Source organism: Brassica napus, chromosome C9 (assembly GCF_020379485.1).
Source record: "Brassica napus cultivar Da-Ae chromosome C9, Da-Ae, whole genome shotgun sequence".
Classification (NCBI taxonomy): domain Eukaryota; kingdom Viridiplantae; phylum Streptophyta; class Magnoliopsida; order Brassicales; family Brassicaceae; genus Brassica; species Brassica napus.
Genome location: NC_063452.1, coordinates 11,497,388 through 11,515,678, shown reverse-complemented (window position 1 = coordinate 11,515,678; position 18,291 = coordinate 11,497,388). Strand labels below are relative to the sequence as shown.

At 32.2% G+C, this 18,291-nt stretch overlaps 2 protein-coding genes across 2 annotated transcripts; one reads left to right on the top strand and one right to left on the bottom strand.

Annotated features, from left to right (window-relative positions):
- Positions 1-25: 25 nt before the first annotated feature.
- LOC106385825 (dirigent protein 5) lies at positions 26-803 on the bottom strand. The gene has a single exon (XM_013825723.3). It carries the CDS (start codon positions 704-706, stop codon positions 158-160), a length of 549 nt encoding a protein of 182 aa, XP_013681177.2. The 5' UTR covers positions 707-803; the 3' UTR covers positions 26-157.
- Positions 804-4,510: 3,707 nt separating this feature from the next.
- On the top strand, positions 4,511-5,433 carry LOC125592471. The gene is made up of 2 exons (XM_048767659.1): positions 4,511-5,003; positions 5,402-5,433. The coding sequence occupies exons 1-2, from the start codon at positions 4,511-4,513 to the stop codon at positions 5,431-5,433; spliced, it is 525 nt and encodes a 174-aa protein (XP_048623616.1).
- Positions 5,434-18,291: the final 12,858 nt, after the last annotated feature.

Genomic DNA, 18,291 nt, shown 5'->3' with positions numbered 1-18,291 from the left:
TATTAGATGATATGAATTGCATCAAAACACAAATCTAGCAGAACATATAAAATCCCAAAATAAGATTGTTACATAAGCTTATTCAATCATCAGAAGTTCAGAGTACTCAAAAACACACACACACACACACACTCCCATTTTTTTTTTCCTTTTTCTTTTAATAACAGTCATAGAGTTTGATATCCATCTTGACCCTAAAATACTTCGCACCTTCAAAGGTGTCAGTTTCAAACGTAACAATCCCTCGAGACATGAAGAAATCACCTGTCCCTCCGACCACAGACAGATCTCTTGTCTTCTCCATCATAAGATCTGCTCCCATTATGTTTAACGTCCCTTTGTGTTGAGTCGAGTTAAACACAAGTGTGTATGAGAACCACGCATTGTAATCATTCTTCATGTCGTAGAAATAGAAGCCTTGAGCACGTGCCACAGGTTCGGATTGGTAGTTTTTGTCTATGGTCACTGGATCGTCGAAGATCACGAGCTTTCCGAATTTGAAATTCCCGAGTCCCGGAGGGTTGGTAACGGCAGCAGATGTCGCGTTTTGCACGTCATCGACGCCAAACATTATGTCATGGTAGTAGAGGACGAAGTTTTTGCAAGGTTTTAATTGAGATTTGGATGGTTTTCTAGCTGATATGACAGTTTTTGATAGAACAATGACGATGAATAAGAAGAGAAATGATTTTATTTGGCTTACCATATTTTTGTCTATGAAAATGTTAAACTGAACAATGAGAGTGTAAATGTAATTGATGAAGAAGGTGTTGCTTGATATACTAGCAAGTGTGATGGGTTTATATACAACTTGAGCTTTCTTGCCTGCGTTAATATAATGTAGAAGTGGACTACCTTAAATATATTTATTTTATTAGGTTGGTGAAAAGCTTTGTTTATGCATATAAACTATAAAGTGAAAGGGCAAATCTCTAAAATATCACATTTCTAAGTTTATATCACAAAAATAGCACTCAAAAACTATAATGACCAAAATAGCACCTTTCTAAGTTTATCCTTTGAAAATTTTAATTTTTTTATTTTTCAAAATTTAAAATCTTATCCCAAAACCTCATTTCTAAACTCTAAACCCTAAACCCTAAATTCTAAACCTTAAACCCTAAACCATAAACCCTAAATTCTAAACCCTAAACCCTAAACCCTAAACTCTAAACCCTAAATCCTAAACCCTAAACCCTAAAATCTAAACCCTAAATCCTAAACTCTAAACTCTAAACCCTAAACCCTAAATCCTAAATCCTAAACCCCACCCTTTAACTCTAAACCCTAAGTTTGTGACTTTTGATAAAACATTAAGTGCTATTTTTGTGACTTTTGACCTTGAATGCTAGTTTGAGAACGAAAACTTGATTTAGTGATATTTTTGTCTTTTTCTCGAAGTGAAATCCTTTACGATGATATATCTGAAACTTTTCAAATTAGGCGTTTCAGTCACCTTTCAACAATTCCCACAAATTGTAAATGATAAAGAAATCAGTTTAAGATAACACGAATTCATTGTGAAGTATCAAAAATACTAAATAGCTTAATTTTAATTGATCTAAAACATCTTCCACCACATAAATTTAGAAGCCGGAGAGATATCAATTCGGTTATTTATGGCAAAACATGGACACATTTGTTCAGCAAACTTATGATATTTGGAGCACTCACACGTTGCGACTATTCACAAATTAGCATTCAAGAGATTAGGATCAGCTTGTTAGGCTCCTACATAACAGACTTTGGCCACCATCAAACTCTTTTTATTGACATTTTTTCCAAAAACCATCTACCATATCTGATGTGAAAGAAATGGTGGTAGATATGAAGAACCACCATTGCCATCATCCTGACTCATCAAGTTCATAGTTATAGGCTTAGCTCAAACCTCATCACATTTTACCATACCTATGCAGAGAGAGTAACGTTGTGGGTTGCCACACAATCTCCCTAATAAAGCCCAAAACAGTACACCAGAAACCATCAAATTCCACTCTTATTCTAAAGTCTATGAACTTGTGTTTGTATTAACATGATTTCTACGGCTAAATGGATATTTGTTATTAACAAAGATACGAAACATGAGTAAAAATACAACAATAGCAAAATATCATGAATGATAAACCGGGTTGTCCGAATACACACTTTCTTTCTTTAGTGTTATTAAAAATTACATGATACAACTACCTGATCGATTGTTTTGAACACCCAGAAACAGAAGCTAACGAACCAAAATATGTTGTATTCTCAAAATAAATAAATAAAACAATAGAAAAATTGTCATAAATCATGGAGTGGATTGCCATTAATCAAGACAAGAGGAAAAAACCCGTCGGCCACATCAAGCCTAACCGCGGCCGCAAGGAGGAGAGAGAGTCGGCCAAAGTCTTAACCGACTTAGGATATAGATAGTTTCTTTTTTCTATGTTTTAGTAGTTTTCCTATTTCCTGTTGGATTAAGATTTGTACTCTTTCTTTTTATCTCTATCTTGTAATCCTTATATAAAGAAACCCCATTGTTCATTAATAATAACACATAAATATTCAGTCTCAAACCTTCTATTTACAACACGTTATCAGCACGATAGACTCCAAAACCCTGAGACAAAACCTAACCTAAAATCCGTCATACATAAACCCCAAACCAGACGCAACTTAAAATCGATCGATCTCTCCAACCCTAAGGAGCCAGACAACGAGCCACATATCATCTTGAAGCTCTTGACGAGACGAATCCATCCCCGCAAATTTTTCGTCGATCCGATCTCAGACACGCCCTCACTCGTAGAAACAATACACGGCGCCGTCTTGGTCTTTTGGAACCCTAATCCGAACTAACAAGATTTTCTAGTCAAATTCAAATCTTGTGAAAGATAAGTTTATCATACCTTAGTTGTTTGATGTATCTTGTTCAGATTATGATGTTCATGTAATCTAATACTCCTTGTTTTTATTTCATGAGCTGAGAGGAGTTGGTGCAAAGATCTAATCTCGAAGAACCCTAACTTGTTCTTGCTTCCGTTTCGGCTCGTAAACACCTGATCAGCTAAAGCCCTTAAGCATTCCTGATCCTAGACATTCACAGCTTCCTGTTCACAACAGAGCCAGTCCACGTTCGCATCACAGCCAGCTCGCAATTCAGACCAGCCGCTTGCAAAGGCAGCAGCTCGCAAACTAGATAAGAAGGAGACGGGTCCCGATCGCGTCCGACTACCTCAATACACATATGTGACCAGACGCAAGACCGTTCCAGACAGCTCACGTCCGTTCTCCAACTCGTGACATGATAGGAGCCAGCGTCTGTCCGTGTGCAACTAGAGATTCATCTGACTTTGGTGGTCCGATTCAACCCTACAAAATAAAGGTAATTTGAAATCTGAAAACAAGAATCGAACCTGATTGTTTGTAAAGATTGAAACCCTAAAAGATAATCTCTAAAACTAAAAGCCATAGGTTAAATAGATCAATCCCCTATGAGTAAATCGAAGCTCTATAAGTTCGATCTAAACCATAATTCGAGATTGATTCATTGATCAATTAAAATCAAAGTCTTAATGATTTTGAATCTCAAATCAAACTCCCTTGATCAAAGATCAAAGTTTTCGAAATTCCCTAAGAAAACTAATTTAGAAAATCGATTTTAATTGTTTGATTTGAACCTTGATTGTTTGTTTGATCACCTAGAAATATTGCTAGGATTGTTTAAACTCGAATCTGAATATGGATTGCATTCATACTGTTTAAAAGGGATCGACCAGCATGTAGTTTATAAAATCTTGAAACCATTTGCATTAAGTAGAACTACATGGCCGTGTGGTTTGATGATTGTTTCGCACCATGGTCGATTAGATTGCTTGATTTTCATAAATGCGTAAGACATGTTTGTGGCCGAGCTTGTTGATTATCTTGCGGCCACATGATCACATTGTGAAACTTAATTTTGAATGATGATGTGATTCAGATGTCGAAAAACTCAAACAGAAACTAGGCAGCCCTTAATCTCTCCGGAGATAACTACTTGCAGTGGGCGCTAGATACAAAGATCAGTCTAAGATCAAAGGGACTTGGTGATACTATCGTCAAGGGCAACAATGAGACCGATAAGAATCGGTACAGGGCTATAAGTAGTATACGCCATCATCTCATTGAAGGTCTAAAAGATCAGTACATCATAATGGAAAATCCACTAGAACTTTGGGATGCTTTACAGCATAGATATGATCACCAGAAAACAGTGTTACTTCCAAAGGCTAGAAACGACTGGAAGAATCTTAGATTCTTGGATTATAAGTCGGTGGATGAGTACAATTCAGTCTTATTTAAGACGGTCTCGATGCTGAGACTTTGTGGTGAAGTAGTAACCGAAGAAGAGTTACTTGAGAAGACTTACTCTACATTTCATTCATCAAATGTGATACTGCAACAGCAGTACAGAATGAAAGGCTTCACCACATATACTGATCTGATCTCGTGCCTGCTTCTGGCCGAGGCAAACAGTGAGCTCCTGATGAAGAACAGTGAAGCTAGACCTGTTGGAACATCACCATTACCGGAAGCTAATGAGGTTGAAAAGAAAGAACCCAACGAGTGCAATTACGTCCAAAACAATAAGAGAGCACACGGCAATGGCCGTGATGGTTACAAGGGGCGTGGCCGTGACAATTACTCGAACAGCCGAGACAACTACTCGACCGACCGGAAAGGAAACCACAATAACCGTGGTCGTGGTTCCAATTATGGCTGTGGCCGAGGTAGTTATGGCCATGGTCGAAGCTGCATATCCAAACCGTCTTACTCGACCAAATCCGTTTGTCACAGATATGGAATGGGCAACCATTGGGCCAAGAACTGTAGAACCCCTAAGCATTTATGTGAGCTCTACCAAGAAAGTCTTAAGAACAAGAACCCTGAGGCCCACATGGTTCATGATTCCGGATATGAGGCTGATGATGATTCCAACATTGCTAAAGATGGCCAAATGGACTTTGAGACTTCTGATTGTCTCAAGGAATAAATTTCGATACGACTTGTCTTATTGCTTTATGATTTGCTTTGATGTTTCACGATTTTATATATATATAATAAAGAATTGATTTTGAGTTCATTATCTTGCCTGATCTTACTTGAACATATAAATGATTCTATTTTTGCCTAATGGGCATAATACCAAATAAGAAATCGTAAAATAGGTATAGTAAAGTCTAGTAAAGAAACTATGGCTAAGGCATTATACACACCCAATAAAATGTGACCCATTGAGTTATGATAATATGGTTTCTAAACAAAAAGAAAAAAAAAAGTTCCTTTAGATTTTGAAAGAAAAATCGCCTAAGACCTTATACGAAAATGGTCAAAACTATACCTTATGATCTCTACTTATTTTAAACTATGCTATAAGATCAGTATGATAAGAGGCAAGAGAAGTGGTGACTATATTGATATATCCCACGAAATTTATACTATATGGCATGATAGGATTAGCCATCTTAAAATCTAAACTTGATGCAAAGATTGAAAAGGCACAAAGAGTTATCCCGTAAAAGATCTCACATTGTGAAACATGTACACAAAGGGAAACTCATTAGGCTTAATTATCCCAAGCACCACGACCTTATAGTATGGTCATGAGGGGGAGAGAGGATAAACCCATGATCAATACTACAAGTTCGTGTACCACTATGGTCTAAGACCATGTTATATGGCTTGGCCATTACTCGGCCATTAAGGACCATTCCTCGGCCGTAGAGGCCATGATACAAACGGCCAAACCAAAGAGGCCATTACCCGGCTGAAGAGACCATGAGAATAAATGACTCGGCCGTGACTTGGCCGTGACTTGGCCGCATAGTGCAGGCTTGGCCGCATAGTGCAGGCTTGGCCGCACACAATCCATTACCTATAAAGGTTCGGCCATGTAAGCCATTATCTATAAGACTAAGATTCTAAAGTCTATAAGCTTGGAACATTATGTTTTACATGTATAGAATGATAATATGATCATATGCATCAGGCCATATAAGTGAGCATAGATATTCTCATCTCAGATTATATACGGGTCATAAAACCAGACATACACCATCTTAAGAGATTTTGAATAAACCACCACATACATATATGTGCCGTCTAAGATGGAACCTCAGAAGATGATTGGGAATATATAAGAATAAGATCTTCTCCACGAATTCAAAGGACCGTGAGCCAAAACATTGGTGATTAAAATAGTGGCCAGGTACGGATTTCATAAAACAAATGAATCCAGATATTCAACATTAAATGAGAAAGATTATAAACTGGATAAAGAATGATAAGAATGGTTTTAACCATCATTGTCTTGGCAAAGATCCTCGGACTAGAGAATATAATTTAAGACGTCCAAATAAATATTGTATAAAGCTAGCTAATTGAGAAGCTAATCGAAATGCCATACACTGACCCGAGAAATGACTAACCAGCTTAGCACCAAATGAATGTCCTAAAAGAGACATAATCAAGTTGCTATAGAGTCTATACAAGATAGACCAAGTGTTCCATAAGATAAAGGAATCTCGGATAGAAAAGAATGGTGCATAGAATACAGATCCGAGACTATAAGAGAAACCATACCAGACATTGAGAAAAGGCTGCGCAGCTACACATCTAAGGTACCAAACCATGTAGTCTTGGGACGCCAAGCTACTAGGTAACAAAGGTCCTGGATAATGAAATCTCAAAGTCATCAGATCATGTCTGGAACATAATGGAACCACATGAAAGTGTCGACACACACACACACACATTTGTATAAAGATACATAAAGTTATAGCACTTGAACATAAAGAGATAAGCGAGGATCATGAACCCACGAATGAGTACTCATACAATCATAAAGATCATACAATCATAAAAGATCATAGAGATTAGAAAAGATAAAACGTGGAGGTTCAAAGTATCTAAAAGAGAGATGGGTGTATTGGCCATATACATATACAGAAACGCCATCTGATAAACCAGTGAAATAGATGGATCTTGTGAGATAAAGAAATCGTGAGAAAAGGCACATGATCACGAGGTTTAGAGTGTTCATGTTTCCTAATAACAGCATTAGATTATAGCTTGTTACACAAGGTACTCACAGAGGTGAAAGGAACAGATTATAAGGAGATAAACTCCTATGTGGTGGATGCTGCTACAAATTTCGAAATTGACAAAAGGTCTGGTCATAAGAAAATAGATACAATGATGTAGTAAGCAGCATATAGATCACTGGATAAGATGAAAGAACAGCTTCGTTCCTAAGCTGATTCATGGACTGAAACATAAAGCAGCTGCATATAGTATGTAAAAGAAATTGATCACGCATGATCATTGATCTTGGAGTTGTATAAAAGACAATCCAATACAGTCCATATATTTGAAATTCCTTGTGATTATACTAAACCTAAAAGAGGTTAGTAGGCATAGAATAAATCTATGTGGGTGTCCGACCAAAAGCGTCTGGCCCCAGCCCTTCAAACTAAAGATGTCCGACTCTGTCCGTCTAAGGGCGTCCGGCTCTTCAGCAAAGAACGTCTACCTCTTCTACTAGACGCGTCCGGCTTTTAAGACTAAAAGGCGTCTGGCCCTTCTTCTTGATCACGGGCCAGTAGAGACAAAAGATCAACCGGATACAAATGTATTGTAGTCCATAAGCTTGTGAGAGCCGAGATCTATGACCTAATAATATATATTTCAGTGTGTGATATAATCCACAGCAACAGATGTCATGAGACACCATCAAGAGATGGATAAAGGACTGCAATATCCGAGATAAATACATATGGTATTTTCTAAAGCAAGAAAGATCGATGACCATATGTATGGATCATGAATATGTTCTGGCCAATAAGCCATAGTATGGTAAAATTATAAAGCCATTGATATACATCTGTGTATAGAAGATACACCGAGACATAGGTTCATGATAACCATGTTTAGTAAATTGCCCATGGGTACTTGGTTTATCCGACCATAGTAAAGAGTTAAGAGTAGACGATCACGTCTAGACTATGGACATATGCAAACACGATTTGCAAAGACCCAATAGTGATCTCCGAGGACAATGTGATTCACATTGCTTAGCACATATGCTTTACTGGGACACTCGATGTCAAAGGACATGAGAAACGACCTAAGAAGTCGAAGTGGTCTAATTACGGTTCAGTAATGAAACTGGCCGATTACTCCCATCCTATACATACAGGAAATATCACGCACCAAGATGCGTAGAATGTAGAACCTACACTGAGGTTCACATCAAGAGGAGTAGTGCGTGTTGTACTCTTTTTCCTTCATCATGGTTTTATCCCACTGGGTTTTCCTGATAAGGTTTTAATGAGGCAACATGAAGCGTACTACAAATCCTGTATGGTTATAGCATCCAAGGGGAGTGTTATAAATCATGGAGTGGATTACCATTAACCAAGACAAGAGGAGAAAGTCCGTCGGCCACATCAAGCCCAACCGCGGCCGCAAGGAGAAGAGAGAGTCGGCCAAAGCCTTAACCGACTTAGGATTTAGATAGTTTCTTTTTCCTATGTTTTAGTAGTTTTCCTATTTCCTGTTGGATTAGGATTTGTACTCTTTCCTTTTATCTCTATCTTATAATCCTTATATAAAAGAACCCCTATTGTTCATTAATAATAACACAGAAATATTCAGTTTCAAACCTTCTATTTACAACAAAAACAAATATACGGAGAATTGTTGATTATTTATCAGTTTGATCTATGTGCAATCTATAACATGTGAAAGAGACAAAGATTTCTTATAGTCTCCGTGTCCAGCGTTACTCATAAAGTGGAGAGAACTAAATTAATGGCCATATAAAAGAAACGTTATATTTGTTTAATTAATCTACAATATATTTTCAAAAATATGTAGATCAAATATATGATAACTATTGGTTATTTGTCCAAATTATGATTTTCATATTTCTTTTCTCTAATACATTTCAAGTGTATCCAGTTCTTATTAGGATTTTTCGACTTTAAGTACAAGAGATATTAATCTCTAGTTTTCAGTGTGGGACAAATTACATTTGTCTCATACAAGCAACATATTTTCAATTTCATTTTTCATTTAAAAATATTCCAATGTTAACATATAACTACACTATAATACTGGCATACTGCTCATTGCAACGACAACATCCTTCCCGAATCCGGTCCTTCCGACAAACGACTTCGTTTGAAATGTCACCTAAATATATATGATCTATCAAAAAAAAAAAAAAATCGAGTTCCAACAGTGTTAGAGACCATCAATTGAATAAACAATTTTATTGCCTTCATGAGTTCTTATGAAGTTGCTCTAAAACTTACAGAATTTCAAGATGATTTAAGAATGTATAAAACTATATCCCAAAATTGGTTAGTTCCCAAATATTTTCAAATTTTGCATAAAACATCATTTTAGCAACTAGCATGGTGCGATCGTCTTTTAATCATGGGTTGGTGGAGCACTAATATCAGCACGGGGAGTTTTCGCTATACCTTATAATTTTACATGCCAATTTAGTCAAATGCCACTGACATGCTAATGAATCATTATCTTTTTATAATATTCGCATGTGGATTTAGATTTACTAAACACCTTTCTTACAAAATTAATGTTTAAACTTTTAATTTAGTTTGTTTTATATATGCGAAAATAAATTAATGTGTTGTTCTAACTCATAATTAATATTGAATCTCTATTATTTTATTATTAAAACTTAGAATCACCGTCTCTTAAATTTTAGTATTAAAAAAATCTATATATATAAAAAATAGTTTTTTTCACTCAGACCATCCACATAGGATGTCACGCAAAAAGTCGAAGGCTGTCTGTCGTCGCGCCACGTGTCCCTGCATTCAAAACACACCACTTTATTAAATGAATATATCTTTTCGCATTTCCATATATACAAGTAGTATGTAACTGACACTTTAAAGCACATCAATAAGCGTTTATATGTATATAAAGAGATCCATCGCAACCACTATATATCCTGACAATACTCTAAGATCTTTTTTAAACAACTTTTAGTTATGGCCAAGAGATAAAACACAGCAAAGGCTCAGTCACGAGCGCATCTAACATTATCGACGACGCCTGACATCGAGTTCGTTCTGCTTATGTATTTTTAAAACATCCAAAAGTTGTTTTTTTGGATCATTGAAAAGTATTCTTATTTAGAGATTATATCTTTGTTAGTATTGATTATATAAGATGTTTAGGCATATATATTAAACAAGTATGTTTACAGATAGAAAATAGTACTCGATTTATGTTACATATATTGTAATAGTGAATTAGACTAAAAAGGAAAAAAATGTGCTTATAATATGTTTTAGTTTTTAGTTTGAAGAAAAAAAAAATAATAAATAGATGTAATGTACTATACGGGGATTATTATGATTTTGAAACTAAAACAAATATATAGGAAAATTGCACATTTTGGATGCGAGTGCAATTTATATTAGCCGGGTTTAGTTTAGAGTGCAATATTATCCTCAAAAAAATATTTAGATAGAAATTATTTTTATATCCACAAACTAGATAATTTAAGTTTTATAAAAAATTAAATTTATGTACATTAGTTATTTTACTTAATTTTTTTAAAGTTATGTTTTGAACTTCAGAAATATTATTATCACTATTTTATAAATATATTCTTAATTTTAATATTTAAATATTAGATGAAAAAAATTATAAGAAAGGTCTTCTTTTACTATCAATCTGAGATGTTAATTTATTCATATTTTAGATTTACAAAGAATTTAAGTACAAATATCGAAAAGTATATATAGTTATTCTATTAACTAACATGTATTATATCGCAATAAAATAATTTTAAAATAATAGTTAATTTAATATATATTTTGCTGATTTATAATATTTTTGTACATAATAATATATGGTCGTATAAGTTATGTTTGTGCATAATATTCTATAGCCAGATTAAAATTTCATGTAAGTATAAATATATAATCATCAAATCATACTATTCCTCTGTTTATTTGGTGTGTTTTACATTTGTTTTAGTTTATCTCTAGCAAATTACTGACATAACATAAAGCAAAAATAAATCCTCAAATATAACATAAATGTAAAAAAAAATCAACAACAAGTACTAATAATAGCAATGACATTGTCCTTAACAACTACAAAATATATTTTTAGTGACTAAGATTACCTCAAAATTAAAACTTTATTTTTTACAGTATTAGATACGCTGACGTAAAAAAATCTGGTAATTGAAAACTCAATCTCATTCTTTTAACATATTCACACTTACAACCAACTGAAGAAGAAAATTTACACAAAATTATGTATTTTGTAAAAACCAATACATTGGACCTGCCCTATATATATATATATATATATATATATATATATATATATATATATATATGATGTCTAGATCAAATGTAAGTTTGGGTTTACAAAATTTTGATACCACCTTTTTTTTGTCACAGCACGAAACCACATATAGAAATTTAGGACTTTTTTTCTTCTTCTCAAAATCATTTGGATACTGCTAAATTTACCTGTGTCTTTTCTTTATGGACTAGGTGATAACCCGCGCCCTGCGCGGAGCGTAGAGATTATTAAAATATTATAACTTTTAATATGTAGACATATTAAAAGTTAAAGGCATAGTAAAAAAAATATATGTAAGAAAGTACGGATTACAGCGAGGAATTTTAATATGTAAATATAAATTTATATGCGATGGCCATTAAAATTAAATTGTATATTTGTTTGCATGCGGGTAAATTATAAATATAATATTAAATGAAACATAAGCAATAGTCTAATAAAATATAAAAGGAACAATGTATAAAAAACAAAAGAAAATTAAAAATAGAGACAAAATAACTGCTGTCAATAATGCCTTCAGAAGTCTTCGTTTGCAATCCTATTATGAGCAATAGCAAATAGATTATCTAGAGAATTTAAAAATATTATTTAACAAAATATGTGAATGCATGTATTACCTCAATCTTAAAGCATCAATTTCTGGAACACCAATGGGGTCGAAGACAATTTTGGAAATCCCATCAATGGTAGTAACCCTCTTAAGCCGGCCTTATTACGAAATATGAAAAATATTAGTTACTTTCCTATATAAACCGCACCGGACTGAGTCATTACGATTGTGTAAATACGTTATCCATATTTAGTCTAGTTTTTCAATTACTTGTTGATACAACAATTACTCTTGCGGAGAATAATCAATCTCCACAAATATATTAATACTTATTGACGTAATTGACGAAATTAAAATACATGATCAACTCTGAAAATAATTATTCAACAAATCGTTGGTCATAATTGGTGTTAGACACTTACAAATTGTTCCAATTTCCATATATATATACCGGCATGAGTCAAATTTTTCCTATAATGCTTCTTTGACTCCTAATTTGTAAATATATAACAGGAAATAATGCCATATATAGTTAAATACATTCATTAATTTTAAATATTCTTCAAGACTTATGATTATGATTCATTGATTAATTTTCATACAAATACTGTCCGCTTAAATAGATTTTTATATTTACCAGAATGTATGACATTTTTAAAAAAATAAATAGATCTTTGTATTTCAGATAACCGGACCGGAAATAAGCTTATAGTCCACGTTATATATATATTTAGCAAAATCCACATTATATATATAGCTTATAGTCCACGTTATATATAACCGGACCGAAAATTTATGATTATGATTATGATTCTAACATAGCTGAGCATGACTTCCAAAATCTAATGACTTTCGCCTTAATCTTTCACGTTGATTTTTTTGGTTTCAGTTCATAATGAAATTCATGACACTCATTTTATTTTGCTACTTTTAATCCTTATAGGTCGTGAAACCGTAGAGTATAGTTCACGTGATTTATATATAGTACTCCATAGTCAGGGTTAATTTCACCCAAATTCAAAACAAACGAATACTCTCTTACATTTAGTACTAATAATCCCTAACTTTTAGTCTATATTTTTAAAAGTTGGAAAGTTTTGCAATTAAGAAATAAACAAATATAAAGGAATCTTGATTCTAAGATTTGACCAAATAACCAAACGATTTGATAGATGTCGAACTTATTTTGTTGTCTTTTACAAAATAGTTAATATTCTGCCTGTCATAAATTTCCGTTTTTTTCAAATCGGATTGTAATCATATAGTATAATGTATATGACCAATGACATTTGGTTGTAATTATTCTAGTTCACAAAGGTTTTTTTTAAAAAGTTAGTAAGAGTGCATGAGGTGATGACACATAGAAAATGATATTCATGTAATAAATATATGAGACCAAGGTTTATTTCTATGAATGCTTCTCCTTTAGTAAGCAAGGGATTCCTAATCATGTTAATATGTCAAATCTAAAAATTCATTGCCATATAATAAATCCAGTAGTGACCGTTTTATCATCAATGCACCCATTTTTTATATTAATTATGTTATCCTTAGCCGACTTAATTGAACACTGGCATTTTGGCAGCCAATAAAGCAAACAAATTGCAGAATTTTAAATGTGACTTATAACTATAACGCAGTTGAGCAAGTACATGAATTGAACACAGGCATTTTGGCAAGTACATGAATTGCCATCTCTAACTGTCATGCAGTTGAACTCTCATCAAGATTTACTTTGCTCACCATATTATCTTGTCTTTTAGTATAGATGAAAAGGTGATGTCAAAAACAAAATAGTATAGATCAAAAGGTTTGTTTATTTTTAGTTCAAATAATAAAAAGTAACTAAATTAATTGATTATTATTAAAAATTATTAAAAAATTTATCCAAAATATTTAAATTGTCCAATACTTTTATCCAAATGATCGGAATCATTTAAATCATCAAATATTTTTATCCAAACAAATTGACATTGCCTTAGTATCGAACCTGTAATGTAGGCCTGTACATTTTAACCTGAACCTGAAAACCCGAACTGGAACCTATCCGAAAATATCCGATCATAAACCAAACTAAAAATTTACAAGTATTTTTTGGGTCCAAAATTTTTTACCCAAAAAAATAGGAACCGAAAAGAACCAACCCGAATAGACCCGGACCCGAAAAAACCGATCGGAATAGACCCGACACGATAAGAACCGGTTTTTACCCAACTTAAAAACCTTGTACATCCAAAACTATGATGTTTTGTGTTCTATTTTATATATATTATTTTATAATTTAGTTGAAATATCTTTTGTTAACAATAGTTTTTATTATTTTGTAACATTTTTAGCTAATATGAAGCTTTAAAATGTAAAATTTAGAGTTTACAAATGTTTTAAATTATTAATAGTTTAATTTAAGTTATTTTGTAAGATTTTAGATATATATGACAAATATCGACTAAAATTAATGGAGTTTGGGTATTTCATGTCCTTTTAAAATCCTAAGTACCCGAACCTGATCTGGAACCGATACGGCCTCGAAAATTACGGGTATTTCACAGGTATTTTATTTATAGACTCGAACCGACCCGGACCCGAAAAGAACCGATTCGAACGCAAACCAAAAATTTACAAATACCTATTAGGTCCAAATGTTTAGGACTCAGAGAACCCAGACCCAAAAGAAACCGGCCTGAACCCGACCCGGAGACCCGAACGCCCATGCCTACTCTAATGAATAATGAGCCATAACAGAAAAGCATTTAATGTGGTTTATTTTGCCCAGTATACAGTTATTAGTCGGTTCTTAACTCTCTGGGTGTGTTATTTATTGAATAAATCGCTTGAGTTTTCGACAGAGACACGACCAATGAATCGTATACGTCATACGTGGTGCGGGTGCATAACAAGTTTGGTGGCACTATAAACATAGACAGCCAGAAGTCTTCTTTCAATTTCACTGTAAAGGATCGAACACACAAAACTCTAAGTTGCTTGTATGCTAATGACTTTTGTTTATCTCAGTTCTAAAAACTTTGATGGTACATGGTTTGAAACTGTGTGTATTTAATTAATTAATGCATAAGCTAATTTTGATTTCGAGTAAGTACGGAAACCGAAAGGTTGATTGTTTTGTAGATTCTACACTAGCTTTTTGTTTTTAATTTTCAAAAACTATTTTTTACCCGATCATGATTTTGGTCAAATAGATTCCCAAATAGGGAAACTAGTTTTTGCTTCCTCTTACTAGTTCCTTCTTAAACACGAAAATCCATATTCTACTTGTTTTTTTCGTAAAATTACCTACGATCAAAACCAAAAAAAAATGCTTTTCTTCTTTTTAAAAAAAATAAAATTGTTAATTTTATTAAATAGTAGTACTATATAAGACCAACTCTACAAACACACGCAAAGTAAACATGAACCTCAAAACTATTAAATAATTTTATGTGTGTTATTACAATGCTATTTTGTTTTTATTTTCCAGAGTAAATATTTTACTATTAATAGTATTTATCAAAATCCATTTTCTACCCAATAAAATTAATTTTTAGTTTATGAAGAAATATCATTATTATTGTGTACTATACCATCTCTATAGACTTGTGTTTTCCCAATTTTAGAAATATTTGTTAACTTTTAAATTTAAATGTGTAAATTATAGTTATCAACAATTATTTAATTCTAAAATTTACATAAAATTAATGCATGTATAGTTAAATTCTACACATATAATTAATTTTTTGTAGTTAACCGCTGATGAATATATATTATAATTATGGAAAATTTTATTAAAAATTATGTGTGTACATTTTACTTTTAATATGTATGATATATGCATATATTATATGTACAAGTTATAATATATAGTGTATAGATATATATAAAAATGTATGTTTCAACACAAAATTAATTTTAAGTTTATGTTTAAATATAGAATTATATTATTTTGTGTTTGCTTTAAAAAAAAAGGTTACGTGTGTCTTGATAATAATGTTTTATATTCTATTATTTCCATAATAAATATTTTACTATTAATAAATTTTTTACTTTATTATTTTAAAAACAAAAATTAAAAACCAGAAACCAAAATCTAAAATCACCATTTATGATTTTCCAAAAACTAAAATCTATTGCAGAATCAAAAACCAGAAATCAAAATCTAAAATCCAAAAACTAAAAACCAAAAACCAAAATCCAAAATCTAGAAACTAACCAAACAATCATCACCTTAGTTGTCTTCTTTTGATTTTTCAGAAATATTCCTCCATACTCAACCATAAAATAGTAGCAGTAAACAATTTTGTTACATCAATTAGGTTTACTTCGGTGTTTCAACGTTATCAGAAGCAACTTCAGACGATGGACTTCAAGCCACGAAAAACAGAGAAGTAAAATCTCTTTTTTACTTTTATATCTCCATGCAACCTTCAAGAACTCAATTTATTTATGCTGAGTTGTTTTTCAACAGGCAGAAAGAACTAGCGGTTTCGGAGCTTTCAGGTAACGGAGCCGGGATACTATCATACTAGTAGCCACGAACACCATCATCAGCACTTTCGCAATTGTTTTTGTTGTTGAATCGGATGATAAATCCTTCTTCTCAATAATTCGGTGAGCCTTTCAACTTCAAACTTCCGTGATAACGTAAGAATTTCAGTTCCAAAACTTGTAATTCTTCGAGAGCTTCAAAGAATTTGAAGCTATTGTCGCTACATCATCGCCATTGGGTGTCATCGCTGGAGCACTGGCGTGTGTACTTAGTTATCTTAAAAATGAAGGGTGAATATATTAATGTAAGCATATCCTTGGATTATTCAACTTTTATTACACAAAAAACAGACTCCAATGGCAATTTACTTGCTTTTATCCTCTTTGCTTTTCATTTCAGTTCTGAAAAAAACTTTTGAGTTTTGTTTTAAGTCAAAGGATCTCATTTTACACTTGATTTAAAGAAAAGTGAGTGAAGTAGAGATTAAGGTGCTCATTCTATGGCAAATGGCAACTATAAGCTTCATTGATCTCAATCCTCCCACATCATTTGGTATCTAGCTATTCCTACCTCGTTCCCCAGAAAGCTAGAGTCCGTCCGATCACATCTTTTCTTATTTTTATTCTTTCTTATGTCCTATCCAATCTGTCTACGACGCATGATATTCCTAAACAAAGAAGCTGATCACGGACAAATCTTTCAAAAATATGTATATAAAAACAATATGCTGAGTTTTTGACATTGAAGAATTATATCAATTTTGCTTTGATCTAAAGAAACTTTGTAAACCTGTTTTGAGAGGTGTGCAGAACTTTTTTTTTTTTAAATGAGGAATGAAGTGCTCGAGTAAGAAAGATTTCTTCAGGGGAAGGTAAACAAAATGTTGCTTGGTTTAAAACAGGCAATATCTTATGTCGGAGGAGTTTTGTTTCTTGTGTTTGCTGCTCTGACAGTTACTGATATCATTACGTAAGTAACGAAAATAATTTCTTCCTCTTATTTTGTTTTATTAAAATACAATTTTTATTTTTATTTGCAATTTCCTGTATTGTTTATTGTCCACTCTTTTTCTGCTCGCAATGTTGTGGTTTTATCGTTTTCATATGTAGTATTGTGAACAAAAAAATATGTAGTATCAAAAATCAATGCATTTGTTTTTTTTTTGAATTATAATGCATTTGTTTTTAGTGGTTAGTTAGACCAAGATGTGTATGTAATAATATTCAGTTTTTAATTATTTATTTTATTAAATGATGTATTTATAATATTCGTTCATATTATATTCATTAAGTAAATATTTTTTTTCCATCTTAAACTATCTATTTTTTTACGAATGCGTGATATCATATAAAAAATATAAAAAAATGAGTATAGAGTTAATTAGATAATTTTAAAAACAGAAATTTTTCTTTCGTGTGCGATATCATATAAATAATGATCCGCCCAGTTAACAAAAATCATGATTATTTTATGTGTAATTTTTTTTATTTTGACAATTTCCTTAAAACTATATTAAATTTTACATATTTTAATTTGAATATTTTTAATATCTTTACCTTTTTATTTGAAATGCAACTCAATATTTTTTTAACAATTATAACAAAACATTTAAAAAATATTTTTAGAATTTTTGTGAAAAATATGAAAATTACATTTTAAATTAAAATTATCCTAAAATATGATAAGTTTTGATGTAAACGATAACTCAAATTATGTCAAAAATAATGATATTCAATGATAATAACAATTTTAATTGATTATTTTTTAAAAAATACATTTACAAAAATATTGTTTGAAAGAAAATTCATTTATCTTTCAAATATAAAATGAAAATATTATAATTAAATAAAAACCATAAATTTAGCAAATGACAACT